Source organism: Myxocyprinus asiaticus, chromosome 44 (genome assembly GCF_019703515.2).
Source record: "Myxocyprinus asiaticus isolate MX2 ecotype Aquarium Trade chromosome 44, UBuf_Myxa_2, whole genome shotgun sequence".
NCBI lineage: Eukaryota > Metazoa > Chordata > Actinopteri > Cypriniformes > Catostomidae > Myxocyprinus > Myxocyprinus asiaticus.
Window position 1 is genome coordinate 28,093,578 of NC_059387.1, and position 20,201 is coordinate 28,113,778.

The 20,201-nt window shown below is 39.0% G+C and overlaps 1 protein-coding gene across 14 annotated transcripts in view; it reads left to right on the top strand.

Moving 5' to 3' along the window:
- Positions 1-20,201, top strand: part of LOC127434465 (netrin-G1-like) — a 148,206-nt gene that overhangs the window by 108,996 nt on the left and 19,009 nt on the right. For all 14 annotated transcript variants that reach the window (XR_007896050.1, XR_007896049.1, XM_051687253.1 and 11 more), the window contains exons 4-5: positions 8,155-8,327; positions 19,606-19,632. Coding sequence is in view for 12 of the 14 variants with exons in the window: in XM_051687253.1 (XP_051543213.1) it covers positions 8,155-8,327; positions 19,606-19,632 (200 nt within the window). In the remaining 2 variants the exon portion in view is untranslated. The remainder of the gene's footprint in view (positions 1-8,154; positions 8,328-19,605; positions 19,633-20,201) is intronic.

Below are 20,201 nucleotides of genomic sequence, written 5' to 3' on the forward strand. Positions count from 1 at the left end.
TCTCTCTAGGTGGTTACAGGTCTGAGATTGGTTCAGTCCACTCTGGTGTCCCACAGGGTTCAATTTTGAGCCCTTTACTTTTTAGTATCTATATTTTTCCTCTTGGTCAGCTTTTCAGATCACTGGGTCTTAATTATCATTTCTACGCAGATGACACACAGATATATATTCATTCTAAACCTGGTGAAAATCTGGCAGATGCCTTTTTTTCAAACTGCATTTCTGAGATAAAAATTTGGATGGCTCAACATTTTATTTGTCTTAACAGTAATAATACAGAGGTTATGTTTATTGGATCTCCTCACCAGCTTCGGAAGGCTGGCTCCTTTGCTCTGTCCATTGAGGGCTCCGTTTTGGAGCTTCAAACAAAAATGAAAAATCTGGGTGTTATATTTGATGCAAATTTGTCATTTGATCCACATGTAAAAAATACTGTTAAAACATCATCTCAGAAACAGTGCAAGGCTGCGCCTTATATTATCATTCTCTGTGGCTGAAAAGCTGAACAATACTTTCGTTTTCTCTCGCATTGATTATTGCAATGCTCTCCTTGCTGGAGTCTCAAAATCTACATTAAATAAATTGCAATATGTGCAAAACTCGGCTGCCAGAATCCTGACTAGGTCCAGGGCAAGTGATCACATCACTCCTATCTTGGAATCCCTGCACTTGCTCCCTGTCAGGTTTCGTGTTGTTTTTAAAATTCTTATTCTTACCTACAAGGCTTTGCATGGTTTGGTTCCCCAATATTTGTCTGAGCTTTTAACCACGTACACACCAAAGCGTGATCTCCGCTCCTCTAAATCTGTCTTTTTAACTGTTCCTCAGACTCATTTACGCTCTATGTGACAGGGCATTCTCTTCTTATGCTCCGAAGCTATGGAACTCTCTACCCTCAGAACTTAGAGAAGTTCAGTCTTTTAGTGAGTTTAAATCATGTCTTAAAACGTATTTTTTTCTGGGAGGCTTTTAATTGATTCTATTGTATTCAATTAATTTAATACTATCATTTTATTTACTGTTTTATCATTAGTTGTTTTGAGATGCATGTTTTATCCATTTGTATTAAGCTCTGTATTTTTATATTTAATTTAATTTTTTCCTTTTTATGTAAAGTGCTTTGAGATGTTTCATTAAAGGCGTTATATAAAATACTGTTTATTATTATTATTATTATTATTATTATGTTATGTAATTGTTTTACTAAATACTAAATGTATTTAAATACACCGAACTACGAATATTTTAAAATGAAAATACTTGCATTTCTTAAGTGTATTAATTTAAATTATATTTAAACAAAAGGCTGCATGCACATATTATTTGAGGTCCTCCACGTGCGTTTTGTGATATTAATGTTAACGATTAATCGATTAAATGATCATTCATTTCCACGACAATCGATTATGAAAATGTCTGAAAACTGACATCCCTACATGCAAGAATAGCGCACGTCTCACGATTGAAGCTGTGTGTGTGAATGGTCAAAATTCCTTGCCTTGTTGAGATACAGTACAGGAAACTGTGTTGATTAAGATATCGAGGTTTCTTTATTAAGACATGATACCATGAACCTAGCAAACTTTGGCAAAACAAGCAAATATTTGTTTTCCCTCATAAGCACCTATTTCAGTCTATTTACTGCCTGCTATCTTCAAAACTAGCACCTGACGAATCAACAAGGCTACAAAACTGTCAAATGCACACAATGTGTGTTGAACTATGAAAAGGCGAAAGGGACAAAATAGTGTTTTTTTTATTGCGTTTTAAATTACATAATGTTAAAAGCACACAATTTCTGGTCTTGAGCATATATGGATCCTTGAGACAAAGGTTAGTAGGACTTTTTCGTTTTAGTTTCAGTAATATTTAAATATTTACTATATAAATGACACCTCACAGATGTGACATTTGAAATGTTATTATATAGTATTACATTCTGATATTTCATCAAAAGATGGCCCCATGCATATCGACAAAGATCTGGGCTAAGCTGTGAATATTCACTGACCCTAGAACCGCCCTTGGGTGTAATGACATGAGGATGATTACATGATGGCAGAATTTTAGTTTTTGAGTGAACAACACCTTTAAGAGCATGTTAGACTGTTAACGTCTTAGAAACACACACAGACAAAATGTGCATTTATTACAGAGTCCCCTACCTTAATCCTCTATCAGAACAAGTCAGTGCTTGTGAATATGGCATAGTCTGCTTTAAATTAAGACAGACAGTTTCTATGGTGGACCCCAGAAGAGCAGCTTTGGCATTAAAGTCTAATTAAATATATTTATTAATGCGCTTCTCCTTGAGGCAGCTATTGTGCCCCGTCTCCCCCGGTGACCAGATTGGAATGAGAATGTTTAGTTTCTGTTAGCGAAGCTGCCATGCCGACGGCAAAGAGACCCGACGGGCTCTCGCTGTGTCCCCTTCATTCCATCAGCAGCACTGCGTTGCCTCTTATCAACACCATAATTAAAATGTTACTAGTAATAAGAAGATATGAAGGTCAAGCTACAGAAAGTGCGGTGTGGAATCTGAGTCCTCCAGCTGAACTGAACAGGCACAAACACAGAGGCCTCATCGGGATGCCATACATTCTGATAACGTTTTGCAGGTTGATGGCTTTGTTTTGTTTGGTTGCTGTGCTTGGCCTGTTAGTTAGGGCTAGCAAGCTACTTTTTCCAGCTAATATAATGACATTGTCCACTGGAAATGTAGCGTGTCACTATAAAACAACCCATTTTTATGGACCTTACACCTGTGTAGTTTTAATACTGTATGTCCCAGAAGTTTATTACTTAATGTTTATGTGCAGTTTAATGACCTAGCATAATATCAGTGACTAATTTGCATCATATGTCATTATTTTGCAGGAGATTTTATGTGCAAACTTGCTGTCATTTCACAGAAGCAACAGATTCATGCTTGGCTGACAGGTGCCAGTTTTAAAGAGGATGTTCTAGGTGTTGAATAGGATCTTGAGATTTGACATGCCCTTCTGCTAAATTATATACATATATATATATATATATATATATATATATATATATATATATATATATATATATATATACGCATATACAACAGTTAGTTCCAGTCCTCGAATCTGATTGGACTAGAGATGTTCCATGAGCAGTGATGGTCTGACACCATCAGCACTCGGACGCTTCACTGTGTGTGTTTCACTCCGCTTGTGTTCATGCCATTCTAAACTAAAGTGTAAGAGCATTGCATATGTGTTAAGAGCTACTGTAGGCTATGTGTCTCTTTTTACATCTAGTTTTTTACATTACATATGTTAGCCAGCAGGTGGTTGCAAAAGATAAATTTGTGTGTAATATGAGCCAGTTGGTGATGTGAAGTGAATCCGCGTGAAGCCACTGTTTACATACAACAACACCGTGATCGCTGCTACACTACTAAAGCTAGGAAATAACTTTAAACGGCTTCAGCATTACGGCTCATCACAGCTGAGAGATACAACAGACCGATTGATTACAGAACTCAAGGCACTTACCTCTTACTGAAGTTTCCACATTGGAGAGAAAATCCTGTTCAAAATGGCGGAGGACATTGCGGTTTCTATAGTGAATGACTCTTGCGCACTGGCTATGCGAAACAGAGAGGAATACCCCACTTGAACAGCTATTTTACCACTGAGAAAACTGATCTTCAGAAAGCTGACAGCATCTCTGCTTGGGTATGGCATCAGATGATCGCACACGCTCTGTCTCTCTCTCTCTCTCTCTCTCTCTCTCTCTCTCTCTCTCACATCACACACACACACACACACACACACACACACATCCATCCTTGTTTATCCAATAACTTGTTAGAAACAGCATAAGCCCTGATACTATTTCTGAAGTGACATTTTTGAATTACTAAGGAAGGCTTGGATGCATCATTTGGTTTGAACCAGCAACAGCAGATTCTGATCCGCCGCATAAGAAAGTAGTTCCACGCACAAATGCGTTTTTATGACCGTACTCAGTTTTTCCAAATTTTGTAAAATTTACTTGTTCATTGAACTGTTGTATATTAGCAATATCACACTCGCAACTGTGCTATATGACCCTAAATCAGCACTGCTGTGATTACCTATGGTACTCGGCCTGCGGCCTCGTGCCTGCAGCCGAATCACAGCAGTGCTGATGTAGGGACATATCGCACTCTTGCTCATGTGATATTGCTTAAATATATATATATATATATATACTGTATATATAAACGTATAGATAATGTGATGCAAATCAGGGTGTCTGGAGAATAATGCCCTCTCATTTATTCTGCCCATGTATACCTCCAGGGTCCGAGCAGTCATTTGTCTCTTTGAAATATGATTTGGTGCATCACATTTATCAGCCCCTGCACACACATCTCTTTGGACACAACACTTTAATGGTTTTAATAATGCTCCTCCATACACACGCAGGGCAGACCATGCACATGCATGAGAAAGAGAGATGGCAGAAATCAAGAGCCTGGTAACGGCTGTCATCTACGAGGAGACTCGTGGAAAGTGTTAGATCAAAGAAGAGCAACTGATTTACAACTCTTGATTTCCTACGATCACTTATCTTGTAGGATGATGCAAAGCATCTTTAAGCTGAATGAGCGCCATAAGTCAATGAACAGTACCAATTACTAATGAATTTTCCTCATCTTCATGGGATCTTCTCTTAAAGGAACATTTCAGGCTATTACCAACTTTAAGGAATATCCCCAGGTTCAATAGCTCAATCAGCAGCATTTGTGGCATAATGTTGATTATCACAAAATTAACTTTAACTTTGACTTGTGGCAAACATCATGGTTACAGTAAGGCACTTACAATAGAAGTCAATGGTAACAGTCTGTAAACGTTACAATGCTCAATGTTTCAAAAGTATAGCCACAAGACGTAAACACAATTTTAGTGTGATGAAATTGCTTATAACCTTTTCTGTGTAAAATTATATCCAATTTTACAATTTTGTTGCCATGACAACATAACAGTGTAAACCCTGTAATCCCGCTAATTTAGTAGTCTCCTGCAAATTTGACAATTTAAACAACTTTACAGCTCAAAAAATACACAATTTGTAACAGAAGAATTAAATGAATGTGCTTTTATAAGATTATAAGCATCACATTTCTGCCTTTAAATCCTCCAAAAATTGGCCCCATGCACTCCATTGGAAGTGCCTTAATGTAACTTCAATTTTTTGCTTTTTTAAAAGGAGGAACGAGTCAAATTTATTTCCTGTGTTCATCAACATTTTGCCACACATGTTGTTGATGGAGCTTAACTTCTAATGAACACGAGCATCTGTGGCATGCAGTAAGTTACCACAGACAACAATTTTGTTTCATTCCTCATTTTGTTAAAAATGTATGGGGAACATGTTTTCAGTACTTTGAAGATATATATATATATATATATATATATATATATATATATATATATATATATATATATATATATATATATTGCATTACTGGCATAACCTCTGTGCGGAGTTGCTCCATGTTTATTTATTTATTTATTTATTTTATTTGGTATGCCCAATTCCCAATGCGCTCTAAGTCCTCATGGTGGCGTAGTGACCCGCCTCAATCCGGGTGGAGGAGGACGAATCTCAGTTGCCTTCGCGTCTGACACGGTCAACCCGCACATCTTATCATGTGGCTTGTTGAGCGCATTACCCCAACTCACCACGCGCCCCACCGAGAGTGAACCACATTATAGTGACCACGAGGAGGTTATGTGACTCTACCCTCCCTAGCAACCGGGCCAATTTGGTTGCTTAGGAGACCTGGCTGGAGTCACTCAGCAGGGGTTGCTCCTTGTAAACAATGCTTCATGTGTAGTTACATTACATCCAAGAAAATGTTCTCACTTCTTCACGGCAGCTTTTCCTTTACTATTTCTGCACTTTATATCAACATGATTCTCATATGGTCTTATTCCACAAAGAATGTATTTCTGTTACCACACACACTCACACACACACATACACACACACAATTGTGAAACTAGAAACAATGTTTGATGGTTGTAATTGCATAAAACTTGCAACCTGATTTAAAATTTAGAATGTGAGCAAGTTCTGATAATTTTAATGTACTTTCTAAATTAAAGCTCAAGAATTGCAGCTGCACAAAAACAAACATCCATAAATACAAGTGTAACTTAAGCTACTCTGTTCTAGCCGAGCAGAGTTGTTTCACATAATATCATCACAATTTCTTTATGTCAGAACTGCATCTGTGCTACAGAAATATCTATCTTTTGCCTTTCTGCATACAAAATAAATTAGCGTGTTTAGAATGTGAGCTGGGAAAAGAAAATCTCCCTGTCTAGTGTGGATGTGCTTGCATGGTGTTTCATGTCCTCAGGGCCTTAGGCAATGTGTAAACCAAATTAAGTGCAAAGAACATTTAAACATAGCCTTCCCTTAGGGATAAATGCATAAAGGCAAGTGCTTTGGCATTTATTGGTGTTCTATAGACTGAGTTTGTTGTATTTAGTAGCAAAACTTCACAATATTTAACTCTTTCATAATTGGGCCCCACAGAGAAGTGTCACACACATGTGTTTCTGCAACAGCCAGTTACATTACAAACTGCCAGATTCAAATCGGCTTTTGCGCCGACACAGGCTGTGCTGGTCAAGTGTCTGTTATTTATATTCGCTCAAACAGTTACTCATACAGTCTTTTAAACCACATAATACGTTTATTTTATATACATACATCCAACTCGTCACCAAAGTACCACGATAAAAAGTTTACAGCTCTTAAACACACAGTCAATACATCAAACGCGATCTCCCTCCTATGCATGCTGCCATTTGTTTACATTAGTAGTGGTTGTCATTCATCAAACAAACAACTACTCATGCACATAACATGTTTATTTTATGTAACAAACAGCCAAATTGTCACCAAAGTACCATGATCACAGTTCACAGCTTGTATATGCAGAGCCATCATATCTAAACTCGATCTTCCCATGCACGCAGCCACGTCTACTGCTTAGGTGCATATGCGGTTCATTCACAAAAACAGCAACTCAAACAGTCTTTTCAGGCATATAATACGTTTGTTTTATGAAAGAGACAGCCAAACTATCACAAAAGCACCACGATAACAGTTTAAAACTCGTATACTCACAGATGCTGAACGAGCACGATTATCCATGCACACAGCCAAGTCTGTTTACATTAGCGCTTGTCACACACACACAATGTCTGAGATGTCAAACAGTGCATAGGCAAACCTAAAAAAATAAAAAAAAAAATTTGTTTTTTACAGCTATAAACTAAATAAAACAAAAACAGTACAGCAGACATAATCCATTTGTTCACATGTTTACTATATTATATACAGTATTTTTTATGACAAGAAATCAAAAATGTAAATAAAATAATAAAATAAATACTCCTCTATACTCTGCCCCCCTAAAATAACTCACTCCAGGGGGCACTGAAGAGGAATTTAGACCCTTCTCATGAAAAGGTTAAGAAAAGTCCTTAGCTTGTGTTGGCATGGTAAGTATTACAATAAATAAATGTGTAGCAGCGTCAATAATTTTGCATAATTCATATTTTCATGTATTTAATATTCAATCTTCTGCTGTACCCATATGGCTTACAGTACATATATCCAAAGTTAGAGTTGTCTTAGAGTTGTTATGTGTCTTTAAATTACTGAAGACACCACTTACAACACACTTCATGTTCATTGTCCCTTCGCCTTTTTTTTTTTTTTTTATTTTTTTCTCCCATTGAAAGTGTGACCTGTATTTAATTATTTGTTCTCCAGTGGGACAATTATAAATAACATATCTTTCGAGAGAGAGAGAGAGAGAAAAAATAAAAAGGCAGGGAAAAATAATGATGTGGATTTTTCTGAATCCTTGACACCGTGTGCAAGGTTTTGAAGTCACTCTCAGGCTTTTACCAAGCTTTTAGAATACCTCCACATGCAGATGCACATTTACTTGAAATGTAAATGATTTACAAGGTCACTCTGGTCTCTAAGTACTAGTTCCAATTTCTTTCCCTTCTTGGGTGTAATTGAACTCTGTGAATGAAAATCCACAAGGGCAGATGTTTTATTTCCTTTCTACCCCCCCACCCCCCTTTTTTTTTTTTACCATGACAGGTGCAAGTGCAACCTTCACGCCAACAGCTGCATCTTTGACAAAGAGAAACTAGCTTGCGAGTGTGAGCACAACACCACGGGGCCCGACTGCGGACGCTGTAAGAGGAATTATCAGGCTAGAGCTTGGAGTGCTGGATCCTATCTCCCTATCCCCAAGGGCACAGCAAATATCTGTGAGTATACACAAACACACACACAAACTCCCATTCCACATACTGGAAAGAACAATATGGGCTCCATGTGTTCAGATAACAAAGCACACATGTCATTTAATTCTGACCACAAAACATCTCTCTTGCTGCTGTCCTACCTTTTACAATGCGCTCAAATGTGTCCCCCAGAAGCCATTACCCTACTTACCCTTTAAAACCAGGTTCTCACTGGGACATTTTAACTTTAACAATGGTCATCCAACATTCTCAGTTATTTACTGTATTTTAATTAGAAACTAAATAGTTCTCACTGCACGAGTGTGGTGGTACAGTGATGTTCTCAGAAGTTAATATCGTGTTGCTTTGACATATACAGTGGTATTGTGTTATTACCATATTAATTCACAATAGTATTTACATTGTACTGCAAGGAACCTTGAAGAATACCATCATGACAGTGTCCAAATAACATGGTAATTCCATGAGTATTTGTACTCTGTTTTACCCTTCAGAACGATGCAGAAAATATATAGAACTGTTTTTACAGAAAGCAGTGGTCACATATGTCACATGTTAAAACTAGAACAGAAGGACAGTTAGCCTTTAGAAAGCCAGTGCTGTCTGTAATTCCAGCCTGGGGACTACACCACCACTGCGATTTAATTCAAATGGCAGGAGACAGACCTTTCAATCCAACACACAAAATGTTTGCCCAGAAGTAACACTATTAAACATTCACCTTGTTTCCAGCACATAAAGGTTGGATGTTAGCCTACATAACACATGACATGTTTGCATGCCAAAACTAGAAACTGTTTGCATGCCAAAATTAGGTATGTGTAACCTTATTTTTTCAGTCTTGAGCAGGTTAGAATGTTTAAGTGTGTGGGTGTGTGTGTGTGTGTGCACATAAGTGAAGCGACATTTCCCTCCTGGCAGCTGTTGTACCTCATGACTCTCTAGGAGCTGGTGGAATGTTTTGAAGGACTGAGATTGACAGGGAATTATTAAAAAAAAAAAAAAAGCACATACACAGACTCTGAGCCCACTATAAAACTCAACCTCACTTTAAAGCCCATTACTATAGTCCCGTGTGACGAGAGTGAGAAATCCATAATGTAATAATGCTGCAAAATACAGGATCTTAGTTTGTTCCCTTTGGATTAAAAATAATTGGATTAAAAATAATAATATTTCTGGCAGAAGAAAGGCAGTTTGTCACTTTAAAACCAATTGGAGATGATTTTCACAACAGTCCACGCTTTTGCTTGACATAGCCACCATGTGGTAGGGAAATGGAGGCAAGTTAGACCATGTTGAGGTGGAACTACGTAGCGAAATCTGGCAATGTTACTAACTACAAACTCAGTTAAAATAGTTTATGTAAATTAATTTGTTCAAAACAATGACTGATGAAAATGAGTCCTTGTTCAGGATTTTATGTCTTGTTTGTATTGAAATATTTAGTTAAAGAAATAGTTCACCCAAAAATGGAAATTCTCTCATCATTTGCTCACCCTTATGCCATTTTAGATGTGTATTACTTTTTCTCTTCTGCAGAACACAAATGAAGATTTTTAGAAGAATATTTCAGCTCTGTTGGTCCATACAATGCAAGTGAATGGTGGCCAGAACTCTGAAGATCCAAATATCACATAAAGGCATCATAAACATAATCCATATGACTCCAGTGGTTTAATCAATGTCTTCTGAAGCGATCAAACCGGTTTTGGGTGAGAAGCCCGAGTGGGCAAGAAAAAAAATGGGAGAAAGTGCTTGAGATTGAGGAAAGGGAAGTGAATATCATTCTTCGTCACAGCGTACACAGCCTGCTGGGAAGTGGCGGGGTTCTCGCTTCACATCGGAACGGCGAGTCAGAGAGTGATCAGTTCGTGAATTAGCCATAACAGACAATTTCTGCTACCCAGGAGAGGGGAAGTGATGAGGGTGCCCCCACTTTCTCCCTCCTGGAAAAGGTGACAACAGAACTCAGATACAAAGTTCTGGCCCATGTTGATCTGAATCTAAAATGCCTTCTTAAACTTGACTAATGCTTCTGTGCTTGATGGGTTGTCAGAATGATGTAGGGTTTCTTAACACTAATTCAAAACTCTACATATTGCTGCTGTTTTCCAAAGGCAGCAACTGTAGGATATTTGATTTGAATGAGTTTGTTTAAAACTCTGACAGAAGGATTAGCAAGCAATGCTAATTGTTTTCTAACCACTCTCTCGGCTGAACACACTGGTTAATGCTTTGTGGTTTAAGACAACATTTCTTTACAGATAACTGACTAATTCCTCTTGTCCTAGCAGGATTAAACTCTGCAAATGAAACTTCAAATCAAACTGGTCTGCCCTTGTAAATGACTTGCGATCAAAGCACTTAAAGAGAGACGTGTCCCGACACAGTTTCAGTAAAGTTTTTTATTGCTCATCATTGACCTCGGATTCAATCCACTAGGATAAAAACTGAACATGATATAGGCTTTTATGCGACTTATTGATTTTACAGCTTTTTAACATTTAATTATTCGGATACAAAATTCCACTCTGCAAACAACACAGGAGCCATGAAAATCACGCTCGAGTGAGATCCACTGAGGGGGGATTCACAATACATAATTTACTTCCGTTCAGCCTAGATGGCTAAGACAGCCCAACACATCTGGAGATGACAGTCGCAATGAGAGTAAATTATTATCAGTGGTGCTATAGTGTACGACTGATGGCTGGTTTTGTTTTTTAATTAGAGTACATAAGTATAGGGCTGCCAGATGCCAATGTGTTTCCCTGGCATTGTTCGGCGTCCTTGAATCAAACGGCTCATTCCTGAACTGCAACTATAACAGCTGTACCCTTTCCAACCCCACCCTCCCTCCACCTGCTTTTCTCACAAAGGCAAACTTCCCCACACCTTTTATATAAAGAATATTCATAATGCCAGTCTCTGAAACTGCTCCGCCCTTAACTTGTAGATGATGTTTACATTTCTGAATTGATCTTGAAGTGTAATTAAGCGTGCCCTCAATCCCTGTTTCAGAGTGGTATGGATGCTCTAATTAGTGCTATCTGAAGGGCCCGGTGGCCATCTTGTCTTCTCCCTGAAGAGGAGAGTTATTTGTACCATTTGTGTGACCTAATTATTCATTGTAACATTTCCAGCCTGACTGCATATCTTCCACAACCTCCACCTTTTCCATTTTCATCTTGACTCTCATAGTGTCAGTTCTGAAAATGATATCCTCTCTCTTTCTCTCTTTCTTTGTTTTGTGTTATGTTCTACTTATTCCCCCAAGAGACCTGGTTTGTTTACTCTACCTTTTCCACATCTCCACTGTCGCTGCTGCAACCGTAATCTCTCTTTCAAATATTTGTTTCTTCCATTGCAGGATTTTCCACCGTGCATTGCATTCCCAGAATCTTAACTGTGAACTGTGACTCACCACAGACACTTTTCATACTTGCCATCTTCCATACAAATCTATTCACTCGTCTCTGTGAGACATTCAAGCACCATTACTAGAGATTGGGCGAGAAGTTCTTCAAAATCACTTTGGCTTGGTCTGTGGTGTGGATGTTCACATTTCCTTCCATTTTGAGCCACACACGTTTGCCTGTGCTTGTCACGGCTCACTTCTGGGTAGAAAACGGATGATGGATGGCCAGGAGATGTAAGTGGCCAGGGAAAGTAATTACCAACTTTTGCCTAGGGTAGAAATTTTGTAGATAAGCTTTCATAGAATGTCCAGGTGGATGGAAAAAGCAAACAGATTAGACTCGGTGAAGGTCAGGATGTTGTTTTACCAGAACAACAATAATGAGGCCACCGACAATTCAACTAGCTCATTTTCCAAAGACAGTTGCACAACAATGTGAATTAAAGCATCACAGAGTTTTTCGGCAAAGGTGTCTTTTCATTTGCTACAGAAATGGGTGGTTTAGGAACAGAACAGCTTTCATATGGGAAAAAGGGAAGCCGTCACAATTTTTATGATGTCCAGTGGGAATCCCTCAAGCTGGATGACTTGGCAGGGGAGTAAGTGTGTTATGTAGGGCAGGACAGATCTGGTATCTTGCCCAGGTTGGGTTAATTACGTCCTGTCAACCTCTGGGAGAAAGCCTGAAAAATTAACTGTCAGTATAGCATGTATTTAGGTGTGTGGGGGTGGATTTTTCCCCAGGAGACTTTCTATTCTTTACCAATGTGTGCAGGTTCATACAAAATTGTAGGTGAATTTTGACAACATAATTGCTTGATTGTGAGAAAGGAGTATTATTCATTTATGGAAAGGTGTTTTTACACAATGTCAAGGGAAATATTTTTTTAGAATATGAATAGAGAAAGTAGAATAAGTCCTGCATACTGCTGTAACTTAAATATTTATTCTAACAGCAACGTTTCAGTCTAATTACCTTATTTAGGCATTTTTAGGGTTAGTCCATTAAAAAATATAATTCTGACATCATACACACCCTCATGTTATTCCAAACACATTTGACTTTACTTTTTGCATGAAATACTAAAGAAGAATTTCGTTTTTACTGTTCTTTTCTACATATTGAAAGCTTAGTTAACAGGTACTATCAAACTCCAAAAAGTACAAAAGTAAAATGTAGTATTATCAACCAGAACAGTATGACCAATTAGATAATATTTCAAGTGTTTTATACAGAAATGGTCAATAGCATAGAAGGTGACAACCACACATGTAAAACTAGATGTGAAATACAGGTATGAGTGTAAAACACCTCTAGAATATAGTTAGATGGACAGACGGATGAATGGAAGGATGCGTGTGACTGTGTGTGTTTGTTTGCATGCACACCCCTGCCCATCATCAGTTGATCTCGGAGACTCAAGTGACCCCAGAGTGCAGAAGTTCAGATGGTAAAAATCAACGGAGTGTGCAATAAACAAAAGCAGTCTAATGCGTTTCTGCATCAGGCTTCACAATTCGATTCCTGCTCTCCGACGTAATGGAGAGTTTCAACATGGGAAGAGGGCTGGAAACTGCTGTGATTGAAAGTTAATCTAATGACATGACACATGATATTTTGCATCCGTCTCAAGGTGGATGAATGTCCAGCTAGTAGAAAGGAGAGATGAATAAATAAATAAATAAAAAATGAGGTTGTGCTGTACTTGCATGAATTGTGAGAATGAATACAAACACAGACTAAAAGACTGCCTGTATTTAAAGCAAAGAGAATGGAGAGTGTGTTACGTAGAACAATGCTGTATTATACTCTAGATGTAACATATACATATACTGTATACTATACTGTAACAATAGAAGAACATCAGATTTTCCCATTTCACCAGGCTTTACGGTTATGACCAGAGAAGTCAGAATGCTTTTAAATGTTGGATATTTCTTTAGTGCTCTTGCTAAAATAAACCTTAATTTTAATGTTGCTTATACCTCTAACCCTGTCAAATGAATTGTTTTAATCTAATTTAGAACTGTTGCTTTTGATATAGTTTGGCATAAGTTTTTACATACTCTGAAGTGTTCTTAAGGCAGCTATGAACATTTTGGCTTAATAGAGATAATGTATTCCAGTCTGCCCAAATAATGCTTTAAAGAAAGTCTCACGTGCTATAATTTCCATGTGTGTATCCAGGGGAGTTAAGCTTGCACACAGTCTTCAGTGCTTTCTGAAAGATTTCAAATGTTTTGGAACTTTAGGAACTTGTTTTCTTCCATGAAGGACACTCTTTGGTATTGGCACAATAGGTCATGAATACCAGGCCATGGTGGTAGAGTTTATACTTCCTTATGCAGTTTGTCTGCTCTGCACTCTTCTCTCTTCCTCTGTCAGTGTTCATTGGAGGTGCCTTCAGCCTTTTTTCCCCAGCTATTTCTCAGCCCTCCTTCCAAAAGGTCATAAATTTGGCTCTTAGCTGTCCCTGAGAAACAGAGATTGGGGGGAGAGATTAGATGGCACACACTGGATCGATGGCACATGGCAGGGGCGTGAGTTCAGCTCCCTTCCCACCACCAGAGCATCATCTGCAAGAGCTCCCCAGCGTTCAGAAGAAATCCTGCATTCAAGCACATCATCTGACTGGTCTGTTTAATGTAGAAACATGGCACAGATCCTCAATATGCAATGTATACAGTACTTGAAAAATAACGTAAAAAGGCTAATGTTAAATAATAAAAATGAAGTTTTACATAAAGGAAAAATAAAATATTACTAAAAAACTACAGACTCGTGTCAGTTCACTCACTCTCTCATTCTGTGACAGACACATACTGTGCTGCTATCACACAGCAGTCCTTGTGTTCACCTAATAAGAAAGGCTGTTTTTCAGTGTTTGTTAAACGGTCAAATGTGCTGTGAATATGTTTAATTTTGTGGTAAAAATGTTCCCGGATGTCTGTGTATTTTGCACATTCCGTTGGAAAATGCAGCTATGTCTCGATTTTGTTTTGATCACAGTGTGGACACAACCTTTCTTCCTGTGGCAGCCATGTTTTCCTGTGTCTGCCTGTTCCTATACTGAGGTGTGTCCACTGAGTCTGAGGTGTGTCCACCTTGTCAAGGTGAACAGATAGTCTGCCATGGTGTATTCTCTTTTAAGGGCCAGATAGCATTGCATTTTACTTTGTTGTTGTGTTTGAGTTGCCCATTAAGTTTTATAATTATGTTTTATTTGTGCTGTAATTTGGCTCCATCTAATTATTTTAGCTTTTTGTTCTGGTTCAGGTCTTTTGTGTGTTGAGGGTTAGTGTTGATGTTGGTGAAGCATCTGGACTAAAGCTCTGGACCAGCTGAGAGAGGGGATTTGTTTCTTTGCTCAACTCTTAGTATTGCAGGGCTTTATAATTGTATGAGTTGGGGTTACTGAGTTTTAGATGTTTCCAGAAATTATTTCTATCAGAAAGACTCAAGATTATTGGAATTATACAAATGAAAAGATAGTTATATCATTTGGTGCTAACCCCATCCTACGTTTCATTGATCTGATGCTGCTTGAACCATCAGATTCTGCTGGAGGTGATGATGGCAGGGGAGCAGAGCTTGCCCCCACCCAGGACGGGTCCTAAACTGGTGCAGATGGGGCGGGATGGGGGGAAAACACGGAAGTATGCGAACAATGAGAGGGAGCTGGCAGGCTTATGAAGCGGAGGCTGTGTTGTGATTGGATGTGATGCCTGATGAATGAATTCTGAGATCTTCCTGCTAGAACTATGCTTACGCTTACATTGCCCATATTTGTATTTTTATAATTAGTGGATATTTGCCTAATTCTCTCTCTGTGTGTGTTTTATTTGTGTTCCCTTTCGGAGAACTCGAGCTGTGTATGATCGCTATGGGGCACCGTCCGAGTGTCACGTGGTCTGAAGCCTTTTAAAATCATGCCAATTTATTGGCTGATGGCGCTTAAGTGACCCCCCATGGAGCTACGTCACAGGCTCCATAAAGGAGGATTATTTTTCTCCCTTTTGAGTGTCAAACATGGAACGACGTTGTTGACACAGCAATTTCAATGTTTTTTTCCCAAAATTACAAGGGACCAATGAGGACAATGGCGCTTCGTCAAGGATCGCAGTTTCTCACCACGAGCCGTTATCCCCACTTGTTCCAGTTCTACAGCCTTCAGATATGGAGATCCGTGTGCTGGAGCCATTTGGGATTTCGGCTTTGTGTCTAAGAAGATATGAGTGCGAACGGACACTGGAATCCTCTGCGTGTTTGTCGCCATCCCCTTGAGCAAAAGCGTGAGTCTCAGCGGCCATTTTCTGATTAATTTTATGATTCCGATTCCTCTTAACGATTCCGGTTCCAGTAACAATTGCAGTAATTCTTTTAGTACTTTTTTTTTTTTTTTTTTATAATTATTTAGAAATGAGAAATGCAATTCTTATTGCATTTACTACCCTCTACTGTCTGTTACCAAATAATGAGATCATTTCAGATTTTTACAGAGCAGATATAACAAATCAGAAATAAATGTAATACAGTTCTTGTAAAAAGTGTGTTTGCAGACTTTTTAGAGACATAAATACAATCCAATAATAGATCCTTACTCTATTTTAAATAAAGAAATCTAAACCAACACAAAATGTGATGGCATATTTCATTAATTCATTTATTATTTTATAAAATTCCACTTATTACAACAAAACTTGTGTCTTTAATCATACATTGTCATATGAACAACCAGTCAGTAACTGCACTGCTTGATTTAATAGAGACACAGGTCATCATTAAATAAACACTAACCATTCCAGAGACAGTTTAGACTGTGTTTTGCAGCTTAATGTTGTACTTCAGGCTTGTGAGACTTCAACAGTTCTTATTTAATTTCATCAGTATAAGATTACTTGTATACTGGAAGGCTGTATGTTTTGCGCTGTAGATTCAAAAGAACCAGCTCATTAGAATGGTTCTTTCGGGATCGGACTATACCGGAAGCACCATATGTTTTGCATTGTTGATTCAAAAGAACCGGCTCCTTTGAATAATTATTTTGGGAATCTTACTGTACCGGAAGTGCATATTTTTCGCGCTTTAAAAAGAGCCGGCTCAAAACTCATTTGATTGGGAGTTAAAAGCACTGGTAAAACTGTGTGTTTTTTACGCTGTAGAGTCAGTAGAGGGCAGCGCTGCTGCAGAGATGCGCTGCTACAAACACTGTCAGAGTATTGTTCCAGCCACATCGGCAGAAAACTGCATGCTGGAGAACCGTTAATGGAACCAAAAGTCATGAAGATCATATGATTCTGGTATTTTTTAAAGAATGGAACCAGTTCTGAACAAGAACCGGTTCTCGGTTCCCAACCCTACACGTAATTTAACTCAATGTACAATAAAAATAGGTCTACACACAAGCCTGATGGGCTTCCTGTGTAATGAAGGGTGAGTCCCCATTCAGTGAATGAAATTGGACAATATAAATGTGTCCGTTTCTCCCCTGTTTGCCCTTTGCTCAGTATAGGGATGAGTGCACACCTTGAACGCCCGACAACCAGAATATGGTGTTGTTTTCCCCCGCAACTTACTCTGGGGAGTGAACATTAAAAACACACTTCCCGAATTCAGCCCCTGTCTCCATCACCAAGGGTCTCAAGACATTCATAACATAATTCAATGTTCATCAAGAACAAGTGTACACAAAACACACAGTGAACGTAATCATCACACGTTGTCCCCCCATGAAGAATACTGGGGCCGTTGTGACGAACCAGTTTTCTCAAATAAACATTCCCACAACTGTTCACACACTCTTCCCCATTCAAAATACCAGGGAAAAGGTTTATTCTGTCAGCGTCCCTGCTGTAAATGAATTTCAGGGCACCTGAATATGCCTGAATACAATAAAGGCAGAAACATTATTAAATCCCATTCAACCAGCCACAATAGTAGAGGCAATAAGGCACACCTCTGCTGTGCCGCTGGTTGTGGGGCAGTCGTCAAAAGTAAGCCAAGCATGCCATTGAGTGGTTACATGTCATGCTACAGGCGAGAGCCATTCATTAATTCCTCTGTCTGCCCGTCTACTCTCTTGGCAGCAGTTGCAGGGTGTTTCGAACTGGGTACTTCGAACAATAGAGCATGGATATATCATTCAGTTCAGGCGGGCACCGCCAGTATTCAATGGGGTTGTTCCGATAGACGTCTCTGTTCGGGAAGCCCCATTTTATTCGAGAAATTCACATTCTCTTAGAAAAAGGGGCAATAGAGGAGATTCCCACTTCTTATTTTCTGGTCCCAAAAACACTGCAGCTTGCGTCCCATTCTGGATTTGAGACGTTTGAATTTCATTCTAATGAAATGTCAATTCAGAATGCTGATGCAGAAACAAATAATGTCACAAGTGCAGCCGTGGGACTGGTTTGTGACAATAGATTTGAAGGACACTTATTTCCATATTCAGATAAAAAAAATAACAGCCGTTCACGGCATCCGCTGTCATTCCCCTGGGCATGTTGCATGCGAGACCTTTTCAGTGCTGGATAAACTCCACAAAGGGACTTCAACCACTGAAGCATGCGCTTCGCCCCTTCAGAGTGACACATGGGTGCTACCAAACTCTGCTGCCATGGAAACGGACCTGGCTTCTGATGTCGGGCATTCCGTTGGGACAGGTGTGTCGCCACAAGGTGATAATGACAGACGCCTCCTCCACAGGTTGGGGCGCTGTACACAAAGGTCGTCCAGCCTATGGAGTCTGGACGGGCCAGCGACAATATTGGATTTTGCGCCAGTTTATTCAAAAGTTGTGTTAAGCCTCGTTTGGGCTATTTGCCCAAAGTTATTTTTACGTTGTTTTGCTAGCACACCATTAATTTTCGGGCTTTCCCTCCTCCCCCATTCGGAGGAGCATGAAAGGTTACATATGCTTTGCCCAGTTCGGACGCTGCAAGTTTATGTTGACCGTACTAGCCAATGGCTAGTCAGAACAGTTGTTTGTGTGCTTTGGTGGCTGCAACAGAGGTGTTTCAGTGTCCAAGAAAAGATTGTCTCATTGGCTTATTGATGCAATTTCGAGTGCTTACGAAGCACGCAATTTACCTGAACTATCTTCAGGTATTTGAGCCCATTCTATGAGGAGCATGGCATCCTCATAGGCTTTGGTTAGAGGTGAGTCCTTGGAGGACATTTTTATGGCAGCAGGGTGGTACTCTCCACATACATTTGTAAGATTTTATAATCTGGACGAGGGATTGACTCCTGTTCCCAGGTTCTCTCTGTTGTAACAGGAGTAAATTCATAATTCCTTTTTTATTTAGGCGCTTTAGCTCATTTGTGCGCCGCTATGCTGGATGCTTGCCACACGGGCTTAGACAGTTGATTACAGCTGCCTATATGGAGCCCGTGATGTAGCTCCCTAGGGGACGTCCCTTAAGCGTCATCAGCCAATAAATTGGCATGATTGTATAAGGGCTTCAGACCATGTAACACTCGGATGGTGTCCCATAGTGATCATACGCAGTGTCTTTTTTTCCCCTCATGGAACCAAGGTTTCATATGTAACCAAGACGTTCTATGCTGGCATCAAATGTCTGAAATGATTTATTTCTATACTTTGTTTATCAAGCATTCCACAGCATGAACCCGCCTGGACCAGCATGGATATTCCTACTGGTCTAAGTTGTTTTTTTGTTTTTGTTTTTGTTTGTTTGTTTGTTTTTTAAGCAGGGATGTGCACTGTTTTTAATTGCTTAATGACTTTTTTATTTAAGAAGACATTATTCTAATTGTAAAACATACTGTACAAAACATTTTTTTTTTTTAAATATCTGATTGTTTTTGATAAAATCTGTTTTCTTTCTCTCTTCCAGGTCTGCCAAATAGTGTTGGTCCAGTTAGTAAGTAAACAAATTCATAGCTCTAAATCAACAGGAAGTGTGTGGTGCACAGTTTTGCTTCTCACTTCCCCACAAGTCTACTTCTGGTTTAACTTCCATTTCTGATTTTGTATCAACACCAACTGATATAAACTATGTGACAACACATGACTGGTTTTTAAGTAAATTATAACACGGTCAGTTAAGCTATTTCCGGAAAATGACAATATTGCTTTGGGCCGTACTGAGGGTGGTGGGCAGACTAATTCAAATGCTGAACCAGGCTTGAAAGGCTGATGCTTCACATGCATAAAGAATACTACTGTTTTGTTTTGTTTTTTTGTTTTTCATAATATGTATTTTATATAAATGACTTTTCAGCTTTTTAAGTTCAGTACCTCTCTAGAAGCAGAAAGAGGAAAATATCATTTTTATATCAGAAATGCAGGTCTGTTATTATCTGGTCCTGCCAGAGGCCTTGTGAGCCATTAGACAGATAGAGTTACAGGAGCTGGGAGGGAGAATAGGAAAACTGGAGCCACAGAGACATTGAACAACCCAGAATGCATGTAGAACCCTGAATGTTTTTC